This window comes from Anomaloglossus baeobatrachus, chromosome 6 (genome assembly GCF_048569485.1).
Source record: "Anomaloglossus baeobatrachus isolate aAnoBae1 chromosome 6, aAnoBae1.hap1, whole genome shotgun sequence".
NCBI classification, from domain to species: Eukaryota; Metazoa; Chordata; class Amphibia; order Anura; family Aromobatidae; genus Anomaloglossus; species Anomaloglossus baeobatrachus.
The window spans coordinates 532,082,470-532,104,767 of record NC_134358.1 but is presented as its reverse complement, the minus strand read 5'-3'; the positions used below and the strand labels follow the sequence as shown (position 1 = coordinate 532,104,767).

General features: G+C 42.2%; 1 protein-coding gene across 1 annotated transcript; it reads left to right on the top strand.

Moving 5' to 3' along the window:
* Positions 1 to 206: 206 nt before the first annotated feature.
* Positions 207 to 21,378, top strand: MSRB2 (methionine sulfoxide reductase B2). The gene is made up of 5 exons (XM_075316805.1): positions 207 to 560; positions 15,118 to 15,224; positions 15,368 to 15,444; positions 17,511 to 17,661; positions 19,156 to 21,378. Exons 1-5 carry the CDS (start codon positions 455 to 457, stop codon positions 19,252 to 19,254), a joined length of 540 nt encoding a protein of 179 aa, XP_075172920.1. The 5' UTR covers positions 207 to 454; the 3' UTR covers positions 19,255 to 21,378.
* Positions 21,379 to 22,298: the final 920 nt, after the last annotated feature.

Genomic DNA, 22,298 nt, shown 5'->3' with positions numbered 1-22,298 from the left:
GAAATATGTTTGAGTTGGAGGCGGCAGGAGGTGAAAAGGGCTTGGATGTGTGGCTTGAAAGAGAGATCAGAATATATAATCCAAATATATCTCCAGTATATAGAAATATTAGCAGGCTCCATAGATAGGTGTGCATTTTATCCACTGCATACACCAGAGGACAGATGGAAGCAGTGCACTATGTGGCTCCTTGGCTCTTACTACTCACTGATATGACTTCTGGCTAGACACTGTACCCAGTCCTGTAAACCGAGACCACAGGAATGCAGAGAGGGGATCCTTGCTGCCCTTTAACCCACTAACTGCAGGGCTGTGCATCCCAGGGAGGGGGAGTGACAGGAGCACAGGGCTGTGCTGAGCTCACACATCTCCACTATCTGCAGGGTGCTGCACTGTGCATGCTTCTAACTCAGCTCTGCTGCTTCTCTACAGCCTTTATATTTCATTCTACACCATGGCCAGGCTACTGAGAAGCTTCAGCATCCATCTGATGAGGCAAAGAAGACTCCCCCCTGTCCCCTACATAGGGAGCAGTGCAAGGAGGCTGCACTCAGAGGCTGGTAGGTGCAGCTCTGCTCCTGCTTATTGGCTTTTAATGTGTTTGTTATTGTTGCTGTTTTTAGATATTGGTTATGTGTGTGCATAATTCCCATTGATCACTGCACTACATCCCTCTCCTCTCCCCATGTGCTGCACTGTATTCCCCTTTACCTGCACACAATGTTACCCTGGCTTCTTCTGTTTTCCTAATTCTGCAACATTGTAACATAAATGTTATTATTGTGTAAACATGAACATCCTTCCTAGATAGTCATATCTCAGGCAGAGCTATGCTGTATATACATTGGCTGGAAATTTCCACTGTCTTTGCACCATCTGCGGTCATTTCCAGGGAATTACATCCACAAGGTTAATTAACCCAAAGCTCTGTGGTTTTAATTAAGAAATGTCATGGTTGAAGGGGTATCTACTGCACTGATAACACTGGGGGTCACCGTAATGAGCCATGACTTGTATGACCACATATTGATGTGATTGAACCGGAATTGAGAGGTTTTCGTATCTGCCAGTATTGATCATGCATCAAATACAAGGAATCAATTAAATATATGATTCCTAATAGTCTTGCAATTTGCACTTTGTTATGGATATAGCCCGGCTTGTATTCTGCTGGGACGTACAGTCAGAAAAGGGGCAAACTGACAGACAACTAGGCATTGTCCAGTGACCACTAGAGTAGCCAACTTGATTTTTTTTATTTTTCTGGACAGTTTATTAAAAAAAATCAAAGATCATTGAAAATTTTTTAATGGATGTACTGGAATTCAATAATAAATCATTAATATTTTAGGTGATATATGGGAAGTATTATTATTTATTATTATAGCGCCATCTATTCCATGGCGCTTTACATGTGAAAGGGGTATACATAATAGGGACAAGTATAATAATCATAAACAAAACAAGGCACAGACTGAGGAGGATAGAGGTATGGCATACAAAGTGACTCACAACACAACAAAGGGGTACATCGGGAGAGATGATGACAACGGTGGGCCCTAGCGCTAGTGAGGGGGAAGATGGGATACCTCCTTTACTCACCTGTGACTTTAGCCTACACTCCTAGTCAGTCCCTGTACAGGTTCTGCACCTGTCGCTGAGCAGGAACCTGGAGCCCTGGCAGACCTTGTAATAGCCCTGACTAGGGAGCTGGCAGGTTCGGGATGCTAGCCCCACAGCTGCACTAATACACACCAAGTGAAGGAGAGAAAGACAGGGAAATACAGCAACAGATTGCTGCAGTCAGCACCAAGACAGCAGCCTACACAGCAACTTGCAGAGAGGGCTCCACCAGCCCCTTCCACCTCCTGGCCAGGCATCCAAGTGAATGAGAGAATAACTGGCACCCTCTACTGGGAGCAGAGGGTATATATATATATATATATATATATATATATATATATATATATATATATATATATATATATATATATATATATATATATATATATATATATATATATATATTTATATATATATATATATATATATATATACATATATATGGAATGGGAATTGTCCAAACTGGAAACACCTGGGAATGTAATGAGTATGCTTGCTGCAAGGAATACTGACCTTAACCCTCTCCTCCGAAAGAAAAGGGAACAACATTTAACCACAGGGATGAACATGGAAATGGCTTTCTAGCACTGAATCTGTCACTAGTCTCATAATGCAAAGAGGCAGCAACCCATAATTCTGATATAAAGACATAAGGCTATATTCACCTGTCCAGTAATCTTCCATTAGAACGGATCCAGCAGCAATCTGTTGACAAAAAAAGTTATATAGACATAAAACTGAGTTCCACTGGATCTGTTTTTTTATAGCATTAAAATCTATGGAAAATGGATCCGTTTATTAGCCCTTTTGTTTTTCTTTCATTTGCAAAGGATCAGTTTTTTGCTTACTTGATCAGGTTCAAATGGAAATAATAAATTTATGGCTATGTAACGGTTCCATTTTCCATAGACTTCAATGTTAAAATAACCAGATCCAGCTGAAATCAGTTTCTTTAAGCCACACAAAAAAATTGTGTCTTCACAACTTTTTTGGTAATGGATTGCTGCTGGATCCGTTCTAATGGATGATTACTGGACATGTGAACATAGCCTTAGCTGAATACACTGTGAACTGTAATATTAGGATAAAGTCATAAAAATCTGTACACGTTTCTCCAGCTTGAAAAAAAAAAATGTTTTGCACAATTTTTTTGACAGACGGGAGACAAGTGCCTTATTTTTATGGACTGTCCAGAAATTTCTGGATGGTTGGCAACCCGGTGATCCCCTGCAATGTGTATCTCAGCTTTTTCTTATATAATACTATAATTATTCTTTTACCCAGAAAAGTTATCAATAATAATAATAATATGAACAAAGAAACAGATTTATATGTATATAAGGCTTCCATAAAACAGAAAATATTGATTTGATTATATAGAGAAATATCAACTTCCAAAGTGTCATGAGTGTGTGTTGTGTCTGCATGTTACCTCTGGGATCAGGCGGTATCAATGCATTAATAGATCGCAGGTCCTCTATGTAGTCTACAGAGTATTGGAGTAGATTGATTTTCATTTGCTGCTGAAGGGGTTAAGGACCCTTTCCTTACTGGTTGAGATTACTCACAGCAGCAGTATCTTTTCATCACTCCCTTCGGCTGTGTGCACACGTTGCGTTTTTTACCGCGGAAACGCTGCGTTTTGAACCGCAGCGTTTCAGTGGCAAATTGCATGCGTTCAGCTTTCCCAGCAAAGTGTATGGGAAAGCTGAAAAATCAGTGCACACGCTGCGTTTCTTTCCGCAGCGTTTTGGATGCCAAAAATCGGTGCGGAAAGAAAAGCAACATGTCACTTCTTTTGTGCGTTGTGGCTGCGTTCTCTCCCCCATTGAAATCAATGATATGGGGTCAGAACGCAGCTACACCGCATGGACCTGCTTTTTTGTTGCGGTCCGCGGCCTTTGTCGGCACGCAAGAACGCAGGCATTTACCTGGAAGTGAGGTCAAGAGGTTTCCTGTTGACCTCACTTCCTGGCAAAGCCCCCTGTGTCGCCAAAGTGCCCGCCCCGACCCCCGACCCCCCTCCCGAAAATCCAACATGGCCGCGCGCACAGTAGCGCACCGGCCGCCCTGCTCCTATGTTATCTGTCGCATGTGCCTTGAGACATGCGACAGAAAAATGCACCCAGGCCCTGCCCGTTCACCCCAATTCCCCCCGGTGTCATACATACCTGTCCGGTCGCAGCGCTGATCCCCCGCGGCTCCCTCCTCCTTCACAGCAGACGCCGGCCGGTCACATGTTCCGAGCAGCTGACAGCCAGCACTGTGTTCAGTGTGAGCTGTGCTGGCTGCTCGGCAGTCTGCAGCTGTGACCCGGGCAGAGTGGGTGCAGATTTTTGCACCCACTCTCCTCAAATGGAGGGTCTGCCCTCCTAGAAAATGGGGGATACGTTCCCTGAACGTGCCCCCATATTCTAGAAGGTCCAGAGGCGACGTGGGACGTCCAAATGGATTTCTGCGGACCCATTTTTTTTATTAAATTGGAGAACAAGGGAATGATTTGGGGAGTGTTTTTTCTAATAAAAAATTTTTTGTTGTCTTTTTTTGCTTTTGTTTACTGTCAATTAGTTATGTCGGGTGTCTGATAGACGCCGTGACATCACTAATTGCTGGGCTTGATGCCAGGTGACATTACACATCTGGTATCAACCCCATTTATTACTCCGTTAGCCAACGCACCAGGGCGCGGGATGAGTTGGGGCGAAGCGCCAGGATTGGCGCATCTAATGGATGCGCCACTTCTGGGGCGGCTGTGGCCTGCTATTTTTAGGCTGGGAAGAGTCCAATAACCATGGCTCTTCCCACCCTGAGAATACCAGACCTCAGCTGTCAGCTTCACCTTGGCTGGTGATCTAATTTGGGGGGACCCCATGTAATTTTTTTTTTATTATTTTTATTTATAAATAAAAAAAAAAACCTGGGGAGCCCTCCAAATTGATCACCAGACAAGATGAAGCTGCCAGCTGTGGTTTGCAGGCTACAGCTGTCTGCTTTACCCTGACTGGCTATCAAAAATAGGGGGGACCAAACGCCATTTTTTTTTTGTTTTTGTGATAAAAACTAGGCTAGGCACCCTTTAGTGCCACATGAAAGGTACTAAAGGTGCCAGCTTAGAATATGCAGGGGGGGGTGGGACGTTGTATATATATTTGACCTCCATTGACGCTTTTTAGGCTGGATGCCCACAATCGGGGTTTGCAGCGTTTTGGGCGCAGATTGTTTTCCCTGCGTCCATGACGCTGCGTTGTGCAGTAGAAGCACAGTGGAAGGATTTTTAGAAATCTCATGCCCACTGTGCTTCTTTTCTCCGCAGCAAAAACCGACCGGTGCCGCAGCTTCCCGAGCCTCAGCATGTCAATTTATGCTGCGTAGATGAGTGTTCTCTGCAGGTAGCATAGAGCTCCACAGCAGCCTGAACCCAAATCGTGGGCATGGGCAGCTGCGTTCTCCCGTGGGAAACACTCACATCTCTGCAGGAAGGCTGACACTGGGTACTAGACGCCGTGTCGCTGGATCATGGCCACATAGCCCAACAGTGAGAATATTGTTGCTACAGCTACATTTTGGGGGAAGTAGCTGTGGATTCAAAATGATTAATATACTCCTGAATAAAATCCTTGAGGGGTGCAGATTCCAAAATGGGGTCACTTGTGGGGGTTTTCTGACGTATAGGTACCCAAGTCTTAAAAAACGCACCTAAAAAAACGCATGAAAAACGCATGAAAAACGCATGAAAAACGCATGCGTTTTCGATGCGTTGTTTCTCAAAAAGCATTGTTTACTATTCTCCCCTCTGCCAGAGGGTGCGTTTTTTTCCGCGCGGAAAAAAAAGCAACGTGTGCACATACCCTTCTGCTATACTTACCCACTCCTGGCTTCACTCTATGCCAGTTATAGATCTTTTATGCTGAATACTTTGAAGGATCCTGTCTCTGGGGAAGCTGAGATATTCATTTCAGTTGTAGCTGTGAAATTTCCTGCTGGAGAAACTTAGAAGGCCTATTTGTTCTGTCTTTCACCACCATTTTGTCTTTTGTATTACCTTCCTCTTGTTGTTTTAGCTGGCCTACTCACTAGTCAGGGTGAGTTCAGGGCCAGCACAGGCCGAGGCACATAAAGATGCACGGGGGGAATGATCCGTCTAGGGACATTAGGGAGCTTAGGTATCAGAATCAGGTGAGTATTAGGAGATGTCCCCTCTTCCCTCTCCCTATCGCCAGGGTCTCCTGTTGTACTTCTTCCATGGTTTTCCCTTAGTATTGCATCACTCCCTGGCTGTCCTTTCGCACCTCTTGTGACATGAAGTAGTCCTTTATATTATTGTTATACAAATATCAACTCACTGGAAGTTGTATGTGCTCTTAAATTTAGCCTGATATATTGAATAAGGGTCATTGTTGACTTTTGAATACTATTCAGTTTAGTTTTTATTATAACTCCTGGGTTGATATCTTCAGAGCAGTTGGAGATCTTGCTATCAGATATGGAGCCCCAAGACCCCAACCAAGACATAAAGACAAATGATCACATCATCACTGCCTGCAGCCACCACTAGAGGGAGCTTGGAAGCTTATTGTATACTGTTTATTAATTAAACGAAACACATCAGGTTTTCAAATCCTAAAACTGTGTGCCTAGTATAGTTTAGAACATAATTGCCCAATAATTGATCTGGTACTTGAGACTATAGTTTTAAATAAGGTGATGACAGTAAGAATTGTATCATTGTTGTGACCATCATAAAGATGTCTAAGGAAATGTATCAGCTCAGAATGTTGGACATAGAAAAACATTTATCTGCAAAGTAGACATGATGGAACCTGCCTGTCCGGACTACAATAGCTTTCTGGTCTTCTATAGCTCTGGCTATTAGAGACTTTTTCCTTTATTTTTAGCTGTTGCGTGACAGCTGCAGTCCACAAGACTGTTTACAACCCAATCTATTTCTTTTGACTGCAAAAAAAAAAGGTCTCGGTGTGGCCGAGCTGGCCTAAATCAGTTTCCTTGTTTGGACGACACTTTGTGGTACATTTATGTTTTATGACATTTTGGCAAGAAAGGCAAAACAATTGGCTAATATAGTGTATGACAGAATGAAGTGCCCCAAATTAAAAAATAATGTAGGGGTGGGGGTCCGACTGAGACCTCCACCAATCACCAGAATGGGACTTTTTGTTTCTTGCTTGAAAGAAGCACTAGTGGGGATTCATAGCCATTCTATCCTTTTCCTAAAGCCATACTCAGCATATGTAGATTTGGTTAAAGTGCATATAGCCACCTTAAAGGTAACCTGTCACCAGATTTGGTGACCATAAGCTGCGGCCACCTCCAGTGAGCTCTTATATACAGCATTCCAGAATACCGTATATAAGAGCCCATATATAATGTAAAAAAAAAACCCTTTATTATACTCCCCTAGGGGTTGGTCTGGTCGGATGGGTGCCTCCTCTCTCTGGTCCAGTGCCTCCTCTCTCCGGTCCGGTGCCTACTTTCTGCGGCGATTGTCGTCCTCCTTCTTCTGGGGTCTCTGTGCATGATGTGTCCTACGTCATGCACATTGGCCGGCATTGAGGTCCTGCACAGGTGCACTTTGATCTGTCCAGCTGAGGGCAGATCAAACTATTGTAGTGCGCATGCGCACTTGGTCTTTAACCTTTCCTGCACCAGCACAGGACCCCAATGCTGGCCAGTGTGTATAACATAGGATGTGTCATCCATACTTAGTTGTGTAGAAGGAGGATAGAAAGAGGAGGTGCTGGACCGAAGAGCAGTGACACCCACTGGACCGGACCGCCCCCTAGGTGAGTATAATAAAAGTGTTTTTTATGTTATTCAGACTGCCCTGGGCTCTTATATACAATATTCTAGAATCCTGTATATAAAAGCTCAGTGGTGGTGGCGGCAGCTTATAGTCGCCAAATCTGGTGACAGGTTCCTTTTAAGAAATCTTGAGTCCCTAATACAAATATAAAACAGTGGAAGATGGAACCAGTTGACTGGCTGAACCACCAGTATATTTTTGTACTGCAGGGGGAGACAGATGTCACAAAGTAAACCCAAACCCATCCAAGTATGGCCGTGGTAAAAAATGAAACTTTTTGGAATTGGAAAACATTAGTTAGAGTTAGTACTCGGGGGTCACACATAGAGGCGACCATTTCTCTTTTGAAATCAATTGATCATGTGGCTGCTGGAAAGAGATAAACAAATCTCACCGGAGCCCAGTCCTCCAGACAGTTCAGGGTCCAAGTATAGGGAATTTTACCTGTAAAGTAATTATGTTACACCCTGGGATTTGCTATCAGAGCATGAGGTGAGAATACCTCCTGAATTATGGCTGGGCAACCAGCCATGTAGAAGAAACTCCATGTACAGAAGATAGGAGGAAAAGATGGCACGTCCAATTGTAGATAAGATTCTTCAACTTTCATTCATGTTAATGTATTAAAACTAATGAAAATGGTATTATCATCACTCTGACGTGTTTCGGGCACACTGTGATAGTACAAAATAATAGGAGGTAGAAACAGATTTATGGGAACAAACCATCGCCAAATCATGTGGATCCAACTAATCTAATATATAAAGCTGAGTATATGTATGTGTGCATGTATGTCCACACACAGAAATAGACGTACACAAATAAAGAGATGCACACACAGAAAGAGACACGCACACAGAAAGAGAGACACACAGAGAGAGAGACACACACACACAGAAAGAGAGACGCAGACAGAGAGAGAGACACACACACACACAGAAAGAGAGACACACACACAGAGAGAGACACACACACACAGAAAGAGAGAGACACAGAGAGAGAGAGAGACACACACACACACAGAAAGAGAGAGAGACACACACACACACACACACACACACACAGAAACGGTTTGGATTTTGAGGTAATATATTGGCTGTTTTGACAGTTACCCTGGATATTAATCAGGTGGCCTATAGCAACTAATCACAGGTATGCTTCTATTTTGTTACAGGTCATTAATAGAAGCTGTGATTGGTTGCTATAGGCAATGAAGGACATTCTTAGTACTGTATAAGAAACTTATGTGTCAGTTAATATAATTTTGGTGGAGAGACAGAGATAGAGAGACAGAGAGAGATGCACAGAGAGCAACAGACAGAGAGAGAAACAAATTCCCTATATAGCCAGGTCCCTTGCTTCCCCTACAGAAGCAGGTTTTAAGCGCATGTAGAGGTAACATTTGGTTAGGGACCCCATAAATAAGAGATTACCGTGAAGTGGTATGGGGCAGTAATGAATTGATCAATACATTAGCTAAATATCTCTTTTTTCAAATAATCCTCAGCAGTTATGCAATGTCACATTTCCATTTTTTCAATTTTTCATATGGCTAATTGTATTTTTCATGCCTTATGTATTATAAAGCAGTTATGCTTGTTCATATTTCTCTGAATTTGGTGTGCAGCTTTCACTTCATATAGAGAGAGAATCAAAGACAGACAGAGAGAGAAAGGGAGACAGGGAGAGAGACAGACACAGACAAAGAGAGACAGAGAGAGACGGATAGAGAGAGACAGACAGAGAGAGAAAGGGAGACAGGGAGAGAGACAGACAAAGAGAGACAGAGAGAGACGGATAGAGAGAGACAGACAGAAAGAGACAGAGAGAGACACTGAGAGAGAGGCAGACAGGGGAAGAGACAGACAGAGCCAGATAGACAGACTGAGACAGAGAGACTGACAAAGAGAGACAGACAGAAAGGCAGAGAGAGAGACAGGCAGACAGGGAAAGAGACAGAGAGAGACAGACAGAGGCAGAGAGCAATAGGGAGAGAGACAGACAGAAACAGACAGAGAGAAAGAGTGTGATACTATTGTATGTACTGAGGATTTCGATTGCGTTAGGGCAATGACAACCAGAGACGAGTTCTTGGTGCAAGACGTTTATAATATGCAACCGACAATATGTACATAAACAGAACAAAAAACACAATAGAACATACACACAGGAAATACCTTCCAGGGTCGGAGCGAAAGGGAATTCCCGGGACCGCGCACCGGACTCCCCCAGGGAGACCACCAAGAGCGAACCCCTATACAGGGACTGTCTGGCAATCACCCCAGAAGGCCTAAATGCGCAGCAGCCGGGACACAAAAGGGTAATAAGTAAGTCCAAAAATGTCCGTACGGTATGAGTCCAGAGCGGTTAAGAAACGGAAGGAACCGGGCAGAAGTGCCGACCAAAGACGGCAAACGGAGTCCGGGCACAGCTAGATGAGACCAGATGAAGTCCAGAGTCGGTGTTGGTTGTTTTTCAAGAGGATCCAAAGAACAATCAGGCAGCAAGAGCAGCAGGGCAGGAGCACACAGGAAACAGTATACTCAGGCACTGGACTAAGCTTTAGGGGCGGCTTTTAAGCAGATGGACAGGAAGTAGGGCAACAGAACAGAAAACTCCATGTTAACAAAGGGCAAGCTCTTTCAAAAGAAAACTGGAAAACCCGGAAGTCTGACAGAGAGAGTGGAAAAGTGAGAGAGTGGGATAGAGACAGAGAGACACTTAATTACTATCTCGGACAACGCCGGGTACTACAGCTAATTAATTATAAAGATAGTTATATAGACACATCCATATGCAAATAAATTTAACCAAGAAATAGAAGTTAAAAGAATAAGAATCGGTACATCAATCCGATTTGATCTTGTCGTATTCACCTTCTCTTTCTATTTTACTGGACATAAATAAAAGTTGAGGATTGTTATCTACAGCTGGATGTGCCGTCCTTTCCTCCTATCTTTTACAAGTATTTGTCAGCAAAAGGATGTCACCATTTAAAATAAGACATTGTACAGGGAGCAATATAATTTTTTTATTTCTTGATATAAACTCTATTTAAAGTAGTTATTATGGGTAAGGAGGTCAACAAGGGCAGCCTGTACAAGTCTGGCACATCCCATCATTGGAATTACTATATGAACCTGTGATAAGTGACCTCTGCCCCATGCTTTGCTAGTAATCGCTTGCACATTGAATCTATTAGTTTCATGTAGGTCTCCTACGTGGCATTTATACCTGGTTCTCAATTCTTGATTTCATAATGCAGTATGACAGGTCGTGTGGTTTATACATAACCCTGAGCTCCAGACTGTGCCCAACCCAATAATATTATCTGCGTCCTCGCTGCAAAGATACAGAAGCGCAGCTGAAGAGCCTCCAACAAGACGTGACCTGAGCTGACGTCTAATATTTTCACCACTTGGTCCTGTACAGCCGCATTCTTCACTATGTGACAGTAGAAATGCTTGAAACGCATGCATTTTGGACTAAGTAAAAAAAAAAAAAAAAGGGAAAAAGTTTTTTTTTCCAACCCACAAGAAACAGCCTGTGGAAAACAGTGGCAATGAATATTCATACAATGGTCCAACCTCTGTTTTTCTAATACTGAGTTTCAAATCCTTTGTGTAGACATATATTTATAGAGAATCAGTAATCAGGTGAAAAGAGAGCAGTTTTTTTTTTTTATTATTATTATCATTATTATTATTATTTATTATTATTATTTTATTCCCCCGATAATTTAATTGTTATTATTGTTGTTATTATTATTATTATTATTATTATTATTATTATTTCTGCCATAAGGTTCTAGAGATATGGACTCTTTCATTTAGTCCTTATTTTTATGGTCTTTACAAAGATTTTTTTTTTTTTTTTGTGGGAGAGGTTGTTTATAAGCTGCTTTGCCTTATTATCCTGTGAACCACCCCCACTTGGTAAAGACCATAAATAACAGCACAAAATAAAAATGCCCCTATCTCTGGACCCGCATGGTGGATTTAAAAGAGGCAAAAAAAACCAACCCAAAATATTCAGAAGAACAGCAGGTATAAAATAAGAACAATAGTTGGTCACTTTAGAGCTGGCGATAGGTTCTCTTTAAAGGATAAGATATTGGCTTCCTGCAGTCACCACTAGAGGGAGCTAAGTGCAAACTGGTTATACATTGAGCTAAATAATGACAGTGTGTTATTTCTTTACATCTATGTCTGTGCCGAGGATTTACAGCTCTGTATCAGGAGACTGAGCAACTTATCAAGAAATTGGGAAAAATAGCAAGATTTGGACCAAAAATTATCACAGTGTACCGAGGAAGAGTCACTTTAGCTCACCATCTGCCAGGGCATGCTGGGATTTTTGCACTAGCTGTAGAGTCACAGGAGGCTGACCAAAGGTGAATAAAATACAATTGGTGCATCAGAATAGAAAATATTCAGACATACAGTGGGTACGGAAAGTATTCAGATCGCCTTTAAATTTTTAATTCTTTGTTTCATTGCAGCCATTTGGTAAATTCAAAAAAGTTCATTTTTTTCTCAGTAATGTACACTTTGCACCCCATCTTGACAGAAAAAAACAAAAATGTAGAATTTTTTGCAAATTTATTAAACAAGAAAAAATTAAATATCACATGGTCATAAGTATTCAGACCCTTTGCTCAGACACTCATATTTAAGTCATATGCTGTCCATTTCCTTGCGATCCTGCTTGAGATGGTTTTACGTCTTCATTGGAGTCCAGATGTGTTTAATTACACTGATAGGACTTGACTTGGAAAGGCACACACCTGTCTATATAAGACCTCACTGCTCACACTGCATGTCAGACCAAATGAGAATCATGAGGTCAAAGGAACTGCCCAAGGAGCTCAGAGATAGAATTGTGGCAAGGCACAGATCTGGCCAATGTTACAAATTAATTTCTGCAGTACTCAAGGTTCCTAAGAGCACAGTGGCCTCCATAATCCTTAAATGGAAGAAGTTTGGGACCACCAGAACACTTACTGGACCTGGCCATCCAGCCAAACTGACCAGTCGTGGGATAAGAGCCTTTGTGAGAAAGGTAAGGAAGAACCCCAGGATCACTGTGGCTGACATATGAAAGCCCGCATAGAGTTTGCAAAAAAAACACATGAAGGACTCCCAGACTATGAGAAATAAGATTTTCTGGTCTGATGAGATGAAGATAGAACTTTTTGGTAATAATTCTAAGCGGTATGTGTGGGGAAAACCAGGCACTGCTCATCATCTGCCCAATACAATCCCTACAGTAAAGCATAGTAGTGGCAGCATCATGCTATGGGGGTGTTTTTCAGCTACAGGGACAGGACAACTGGTTGCAACTGAAGGAAAGATGAATGCGGCCAAGTACAGAGATATCCTGGAAGAAAACCTCTTCCAGAGCGCTCTGGACCTCAGACTTGGCCGAAGGTTCGCCTTCCAACAAGACAATGACCCTAAGCACACAGCTAAAATTACAAAGGAGTGGCTTCAGAACAACTCTATGACCATTCTTGACTGGCCCAGCCAGAGCCCTGACCTAAACCCAATTGAGCATCTCTGGAGAGACCTGAAAAGGCCTGTCCACCAACGTTCACCATCCAACCTGATGGAACTGGAGAGGATCTGCAAGGAAGAATGGCAGAGGATCCACAAATCCAGAGGTTAAAAACTTGTTGCATCATTTCTAAGACGACTCATGGCTGTACTAGCTGAAAAGGGTGCTTCTACTTAATACTGAGCAAAGGGTCTTATGTACTTATGACCATGTGATATTTCAGTTTTACTTGTTTAATAAATTTGCAAAAATTTCTACATTTCTGTGTTTTTTTCTGTTGATGGGGTGCAGAGTGTACATTAATGAGAAAATAAAATAACTTTTTTGAATTTAAATTGCTGCAATGAAACAAAGCGTGAAAGATGTAAAGGGGTCTGAATACTTTCTGTACCCACTGTATATGTGCTCAGACATACAGTTATGTGCACTTGTTGCTGTAGTATTACAGTTAGGAGGGTGCACAGATTGGTAGCATTATTACACAGTACATACAATTATATTTCTAGGTTTCAACCCAAAAGACTCTAAGGTCAATAGGTAATTTAAGTTAATTCTAATAGGAAATGTATACTGTAGTGATTATTCTGATTCACTATGTCACTGACCTCATGTGCAGGGCATTGCAGCTTAGGTATCCATAGTTAAGACCACTCATATAGTGATAGTTAGTTGGTCGTGGTCGTAACCATGGATACCTAAGCTGCAATGCCCTGCACGTGAGGTCAGTGACATAGCTAATCATGAGAACTATACTACATTTCTAATTGGAGGTATTTGCTAATATTCTTATTATTACACCTACTACATATTGGGATTGGATCTTAAGCCCGCTTTACACGCTACAATATATCTTACGATGTGTCGGCGGGGTCACGTCGTAAGTGACGCACATCCGGCATCGTAAGGTATATTGCAGGGTGTGACAGGTACGTGCGATTGAACGAAAATCCGTTCATCGCATACACATTGTACCTTTCTGTAGAATTGAACGGCAGGTTGTTCAATGTTCCTGAGGTAGCGCACATCGCAGTGTGTGACACCCTGGGAACATTGAACAGATCTTACCTGCGTCCTGCGGCTCCCGGCTGACAATACGGAAGGAAGGAGGTGGGCGGGATGTTTACGTCCCGCTCATCTCCGCCCCTCCGCTTCTATTGGCCGGCTGCCGCGTGACGTCGATGTGACGCCGAACGTCCCTCCCACTCCAGGAAGTGGACGTTCGCCGCCCACAGCGAGGTCGTATGGACGGGTAAGTATGTGTGACGGGGGTTAATTGTTTGTGCGGCACGTTCAACAAATTGAACGTGCCGCACATACGATGGGGGTGGGTACGATCGCATACGATATCGTATGCTGGATCGTAGGGTGTAAACCAGGCTTTAGAGATGGGATTACCCCTTTAAATAGCCAAATTCTGGATACTATTGCATATATGCATATCCACTTAAGAGTTTCTGTACATATTAAAGGGATTGCCAGCTACAGTACATCTATTCCGGGGCTTCCTTCATCTATGCTCATGACACCCAATTATACACATCTCACCCCACATTACTACAAAATACCAGGGATTGTCTGTCTTTTCTGTAACACGATGTCCTCCCTCCATCTGAATTGAATTTTTCCCAATTGGAAATTCTTCTGTTTCCTTTTCTACTAACTTATCTAAATGGATATTGCTATTTCCTTGAGTGGTAAATTTATTATTATTATTGTTATTGTTATTATTGTTATTATTATTATTATAGTAGTATTAACCTTTCCATACACATTGGATTAATACTGAATAAACTTGACAATTTCATAGAGACAGGCCGACCATTTCAAGTGTATAGTGATTTCCTGACTCTCCCTCAACAGATGATACCAGCAAAGACAAGGATCAGGCAGTAGAATCTCAGCATGTCCAATCGTCTTGATCTCAGTGAGGATAGCCATCACTTTTTCCCCTGTCCTCATACATAATGTATACACACTCAGCCAGATAGATGGATGTACCTTTCTCCCTGATGGGTAGATCATGCTCCAATAGTGAAGCTCTATCTTGTAACTGTATTATTTGCTGCAGTGATTTTCTGATTGGACGCAATTTAATTTCTCTTCATTTGTTTCCAAAGGGTTAGGGTCACTTACAAGGTACGACGAGTCTGTCGTGTCCACTGACTGGCAAGAAAAACTCACCCCAGAGCAATACTATGTGACCAGGGAAAAGGGCACCGAACTGGTGAGCATTGTGCACCGTACATGCCAGGAGTCTGGGAATGTCACCATGGGGGTCATTATTCCTGCCTATCTTGGCACGAAAGCTGTTATAGGGTACAGATCATGGTATATTATATAATAATGATATTATATGTCTCTGCTTAGCCTTTCAGTGGCATCTACCTAAACCACACAGAAGAAGGAACGTATCACTGCGCGTGCTGCGACTCTCCGCTGTTCAGGTGACGTTACGTGATGTGCACATTTTTACAAATAGCGTACATACTTCAGAGGCAATTGTGGCTCTTTTAGGGCTTTTTGCTCCAGTTTGGTTCCATCTCTTTTGCTTCTGCCTTAGGCGCGTTTCACACATGGGGTATTTCACCGGATCCGGCACACTCCAGTACAGTGCATTCATTTACAGTGGAAGCGCGACACCATGCGGACAAATGCGGTTGTACATGGTGTCGCGCTTCCACTGTAAATGAATGCACTGTACTGGAGTGTGCCGGATCCAGCAAAATACCGGATGTGTGAAACGGGCCCCCGAATTATCCTATTTTAAGGGCATATCCAACAAATATTTGTCCAATCTTTGCAACTGCAGTGGCACAGATATTATTTCCGGGTTGTCACCTTTTGGATTAATCAATGAATAACAGATTATGTCAATTAATCGTCCAACTATTGGTACGTCCAGTGCTAATATTTGGCATATTCCAGCACTCTTCTTGTTAAAAATCACACTATATTTTTCCAATGGTAAACAAGTATGATGGGGAGCAAACAGGAACGCCAACGCATTTCAAACACTCCGGTTCATACTCATGGTTTGTTGTCAATAATCACAAACTCCGCAAGTCACCGTAGTGAAATCAATAATCAAAATATCCCCAATTATGAGCTAGCATGATACACCCAAAAAAAACGGGATAGTGACCATGAGCAACTGGGTGAAAATAAAATGCCAAATTTAATTGAAGAGATATATTAAAAAATTCAAGTTACATTATATAAAACAATTTATGGACAAAAATATTCCCTTATTTTAGCAGCAACATATATAAAAATAAAGTGTTTAGTGCAAAGACCAATCATTAAATATTTTCAGATAATTCTTAGATATTTAAAATTGCATCATATCAAAATTGAATGCTCTGGTGGAATATTATAAAGTGCTGAGTAAGGACCAAACTGCCTTAGTAGATATATATAATCGTAATAAATATCCAGTGTCTACTAAAAATGTATGTAAAAGGTCCGCTACCTTAATGCGTGGTCTGATGATCCTGTTTGCTGCATACCCCACGCGCGTTTCGTGTGTTAATGTTCCTCAGGGGGCGCTGTTGTGTTGCCTAATGTGATGGTTAAAATAACCCACTACTATGCTTCACCCAAAATAAAGATTTAAACCAATACAATGCATACAAATTTGTAGAACAAATATAAATATACAGACACAGCAAATTTCTTTAAAGCAATACACAATGGGGACAAAATGAAACAACATTGCAGAACTGCATAAAAAAGGAACATCAAAAACACTATAAAAGTACACGACAAGAACAATATTGTATCAATAAATATATGAGAACATTTTTATAATTTCGCTTTGGTTGTCAAACGCAGGATCCAAACAGCCTCTCTACTTAACACGTTTCCTCCAATCACCACCTCGGAATCGCCTCTCTTTTGGGCTTAGACATATGAAATGTACTCAATAAAGATTTTTGCAGAAAGGAATTTTTTTAAATGGATGCTATATACGTTTCCCCTATAAAACAGGTGGTCTATTACACTGTTTTTAAATTCACTTAACCCCTTCACAACCTATGATGTACTAGTACTTCATGGGTCATGTTCCTGCCTTTGATGCGCTCTCACACGCTGAGGCCGCATCTTTTACCTGCATGTGTCAGCAGCTCCGCTGCTCTCCTGCTGGAGAACTCTCTTAGGCCCTGTGCGCACTAGATGTTTTTGCTGCGTTTTCTGCGGCGTTTTTTACTGCGTTTTTGTGCAGAAAACGCTGTGACATTGCTTTCCCAGCAATGTCTATGGGTTTTCAGAAGTGCTGTCCGCACACAGCGTTTTTTTGTAGCTGCGTTTTTGTGGTGACCACAAAAACGCAGCATTTCAATCTGGGGCGGCACATAAGCCTTTCCTAAGGCATAAAATATCAGCTGCAATGAAGAAATCTGAAGTGGTCATCTGAATTTTTAGCTGAAGCACAAGTATAATAAGGAATATTGGATTCTTCCATAGAATGTGTTGTTTGATTCTTCAGTTGTTTTTTTTTTCTTTTTCATAGTTCAGAGGCAAAATATAATTCTGGGACAGGCTGGCCTTCATTTTGGGAAGCCTATGGCACCACCAACAGGAATGATGAAAGAAGCACAAATGTTTTACAGAGGCCGGACTACTCTTTAGGATCTGCGGGAACAGAAGTAATTTGCAAGGAGGTAACTTTAACGTATGAGTAATATATAGCGGTAAAATGGTTTTTTCAGTTAGGACTAGCAATGTAAAAGTCCTGATCCACACGGTTTCAAATGTACCAAGTGCCAGACCCGGGCCCAGAATTCGGTAATAATCCGGGTCCAGTAAGTCAGGAAAGAAAGAGAAAATAAAGAAAATAAGAATGAAGCAAGCTCCTCATACTTACTGAGTCTCCAGCATGGCTATAACTGTTTCCGCCGGCGCTCATTTCACTTCCGGGGCCGCTCATTATCACTAATCCATATACACTGCTTTCCCCGCTCACCGGCAGTTCCCGTGTCTGTGATTGGTTGCAGTCTAACATGCTGTGACAGCATCTGCCTGCAACCAGTCACAAACCCTGTCTGTGGGTCCCTATCATGGTATAAAATATATAATAATATAAAAACTGGTGTAGAGTCCCCCCCCATATTATGATAGCCAGTACAGATAAAGCATACGACTACAGGCTGCAGCCCCCAGCCGTGCACCTATCTTGGCTGTGTATCAAAGTAAGAGGGACCGCATGCAGCTTTTTTAAACAATTATTTACAGAAATAATTTAAAAAAACGGCGTGTGGCCCCCCCCCCCCTAATTTTGATACCCAGCCATGATAAAGATGACAACCAGGGTTGGTATTCTCAGGTTGGGGAGACCCATGTTTACTGGGACCCCCAGCCTAAAAATAGCAACCTGCGAAGTGAAAAGAAATAAACACAAACACTCACAAAATCCTTTATTTGAAATAAAATACAAAAAGCACCCTCTTTCACCAATTTATTAACCACAAGAACACCCAAATCTGGCATAATCCTCCACATGAGGTCCCACAAAGATTCCAGCTGTGCTACAACTGATGTCACAGAAGAACATGACCGCATGCTGTAATTTCAGGCAGAGACTGAGCGATGAGCCAGGTAACCTGACCACAGGTAACCTCAGTAAACCTAAGTTCACAGACCTGCAGCTTCTGGCAGAAAACCACTTTTTTTGCCAAGAGATGCAAATTTGGTGATGAAACGTTTACGCCATATTCCTGCATCCAATCTACACTTCCTGGCAAAAAAACATATCATTACCGCATCATACCGCATGCAGTTTTAATGCCTTTTTTTTGCCAGGAGGTGTAGATTGGATGCAGGAATATGGTGTAAAAATTTCAGCACCAAATCTGCATCTCTTGGCAAAAAAAATACGGTTTTATATCAGGAGATGCAGTACTGTGAACCTGAGTTTACTGAGGTCACCTGAGGTCAGGTTACCTGCAATCACAGGTGGAGGACCGTGGCAACCTCCAGCTGTGACCGCTACTAACCTGAGTGATGTCACCGCTCATCACGCTGCTCATTCTCTACCTGAATTTACAGCATGATATCATGTTCTATGACAACTCCTCAAATGGAAAATTCTATGAGTTCCATTTATAGATTTTTTTTTTTTGATTGACCGATTTATGTATCTTTTTCTTTTTCCACAGTGTGATGCTCACCTTGGTCACGTGTTCGATGATGGTCCCGAACCTTCTGGGCAGAGATTCTGTATCAACAGTATTGCACTCAGCTTCAAACCAAGTTAAATTTCAGCAAACTATAGGAAGATAAGGAAAATTTGTTAAAGGGGGTTTCCAGCACATAAATATTGGTTGTATAGGCCATTGATATTTGATCTGTGGGTATCTAAACTCTGGACCAAATAGGGTTAGGTCATTATTATAGTTCTGTAAAAACCCTTTAAGAAATGTTTTGACTTTTTTTGTATTTATGGGAAATCCATAATTTTTGCCATTTTTTTTTTTACTTTTTGATCTGTACTTTGTGTTTTGTGACAAGCTGCCTTCATTAGTATGAAACATATCCTCTTGTGGCAATTGTTACAGTTTGCGAACTATGTGGAGTTAATATTGTTTTATGTAAATCCAAAGCAAAACATTTTCCAGCCTGGAGTTCATTAAAAGGAACCGGTCACCAGATTTGTCCCCTATAAACTGCAGCCACCGCCAGTGAGCCCTTATATACAGCATTCTAGAATACTGTATATTGGTGCCCAGGCCACCGTGTATAACGTAAAAAGACCTATGATACTCACCTAGGGGGCGGTTGGGTCCGATGGGCATCCCTGGTCTCGGTCCAGTGCCTCCTCTGTTCCTTCCATCACCGTGCTCTTTCCCAGCTCCTATGGATGACGCAGCCTTTGTCATCCACACAGAGGCTTCCATCGTGCTCCTACGCATGCGCACTTTGATCTGCCCTGCTGAGGATATTGCAAAATACTGTAATGCGCAGGCTCGGGGAAAGGTCAAAGAGCCTCCCGTACGTGCGCACTACAATACTTTGATCTGCCTTCAGCAGGGCAGATTAAAGTGCGCATGTGCAGGAGTGCAGTGGAGGTCTCTGTGTGAATGACGTAGGACGTGTCATCCACACGGGGCTGAGGAGGACGGTGACTGCACAGGATAGAGGAGGCACCAGACCCGAGATCAGCAACGCCCATTGGACCCGAGCGCCCACAGGTGAGTATAAGTAGTCTTTTTTACGTTATACAGAGCGGCCTGAGCAGTTATATACAGCATTCTAGAATGCTGTATATAAGAGCTTACTCCTGGAAGCTGCAGGTTATAAAGGAAAATGCTGGTGACAGGTTCCCTTTAACAGACTAAATATTACAAATTAGCTTTCTTCTAGAAGACAGAACTGTAATACCACCTATTATCTACCTTATAAGTCAATGTCTGATCTTTTAAAGTAGATTTGTACCCAGATTTACCAATGCATACTGCATATACCGTAATACTAAATAGACCTCTCAGGCCTGATGAGCATGCACTTACTTTGTGAAAACGTGGCTCTGTCCGTGGTCTCCTGGCACCTCTAAATAGGGCTTCCATGGATAGGCTACTTTGTCAGGTCTTGGTGGAACATGGCTTTCACCCTTAAAACCTATTACATGAATGTGGATTTACACAGGGACCCTGGGTTGAGTCCTCAGAGTAGTTACTGTCCAGAAGAGTAGGCTGGCATAAAAAGTAAAAGCACCAGGTCAGAACTAGGAAGTTAGACAAGGGATAACATCTTCAAAAGGATCGTCAGTAAATGGGCTGAGGTCAGAACAAGAGTCAAACCTGCCAAACAGAAGCAGAAAAGCAGAAGTAAATCAAAGCTAGAATGAACTATAACTGGCAACTCCCATCAGTTAGATGGGAGATTTAGTAGGGTGTTGTGCTGTCTCATTGTCCATATGGACAGCACTAGCATATCTATACTACCAGACTGGACGGCACTGCTGGTCCACTACAGAGCCTGTAATCAGGTCTGGGAGAAAATGTGACACTTTGATAATCCATGTCAGAATAGCTGTATAATCCTTGCCTGAAGGTTACCTCTTTCCAGCCTGATTGACAGCTCCTCAGTGTTCTGCTTTCTTGCAACTGCTAAGATTTGACATTGCTCAACAACTTGCACTCATAAAATGCTCAACTTAATGTTAAGATTATACAGTCATTCACACTTGGATTTTCAGAGTAAATATATCAGTTTCATCAGGTCTAAAATATCTATTTCATAATGTATGTAATAATGTTTGTATTTAATAATGTATGCTGTTTGAATTGTGAAATCTGGAGGCACATCTGTTTTACGGAGTCATGCAGAATGATGATTTAAAGAGGACCAACCACCAGGATTTTCCTATATACTAAAGCCAGTGCTATACTGGCGCTATCAGGCTGATTCTATACATGCCTTTAGTTGTGAGATCGGATGTATAGTTTCTGAAATACAGGCAAGTAAAGTTTGTGAATGCATTGTTATTTGATGACAGGTGCAATGGAATATCTAATAGGTGGGTCAGGTTTTGCTAGTTATTCCCGCTTTTGTCTGTCTGCCTGTACTTCCTCCTCCCTGTCTTTCCCCTCTCCTTCCTTCCTCTGTAATAACAGAGGCAGGGGGTTGAAGGACGGGCAGCAGACAGGGGCGGGAATAACTTGCAAAACCCGGCCCACCTATTAGATATTCTGTTGCACCTTTCATCAAATAACAATGCATTTCACAAACTTTACTTGCCTATATTTCAGAAAGTATACATCCGATCTCACAACTAAAGGTATGTATAGAATCAGCATGATAGCGCCAGTATAGCACTGGCTTTAGTTTATATAGGAAAATCCTGGTGGTTGGTCTTCTTTAAGCCAAACCCAAGTCTTCTTAAAGAGAAAACTATCAGCAAACAGTTGAATATAGGTTAATTCCCCTTGTTGGTACAGAGCATTAGTTGGCTGGACGAGAGGCCACTGACTTGGGTCTAGGTGGGTAGCGTTGGGTGACACTAGAGAGCTTTCTTTCTTCTGGAGGAGAGCTAATTTGCATGACTTAAATGACTTCCCAAGCCAGTTGGTTGTCTGCAGAAGGAAAAATATTACCACTAGGGATGATCGAATACTTCAATTATCCGGCTTCGCGAATATTTTCCGAATACCTCGCCACTATTCGCGAATATTCGAGGCGCAATGTAAAGGATGCTTTACACGTTGCGACATCGCTAGCGATTGCTAGCGATGTCGAGTGCGATAGCACCCGCCCCCGTCAGTGGCTTGATATGTGGTGATCGCTGCCGTAGCGAACATTA

Bases quoted from the DNA above. Each gene is read 5' to 3' on its own strand.
- MSRB2 (XM_075316805.1), top strand. From the start codon at position 455: ATGGCCAGGCTACTGAGAAGCTTCAGCATCCATCTGATGAGGCAAAGA. The intron at 561-15,117 runs GTAGGTGCAGCT...TTGTTTCCAAAG, and splicing joins GAGGCTGCACTCAGAGGCTG to GGTTAGGGTCACTTACAAGG. The intron at 17,662-19,155 runs GTAACTTTAACG...CTTTTTCCACAG, and splicing joins CAGAAGTAATTTGCAAGGAG to TGTGATGCTCACCTTGGTCA.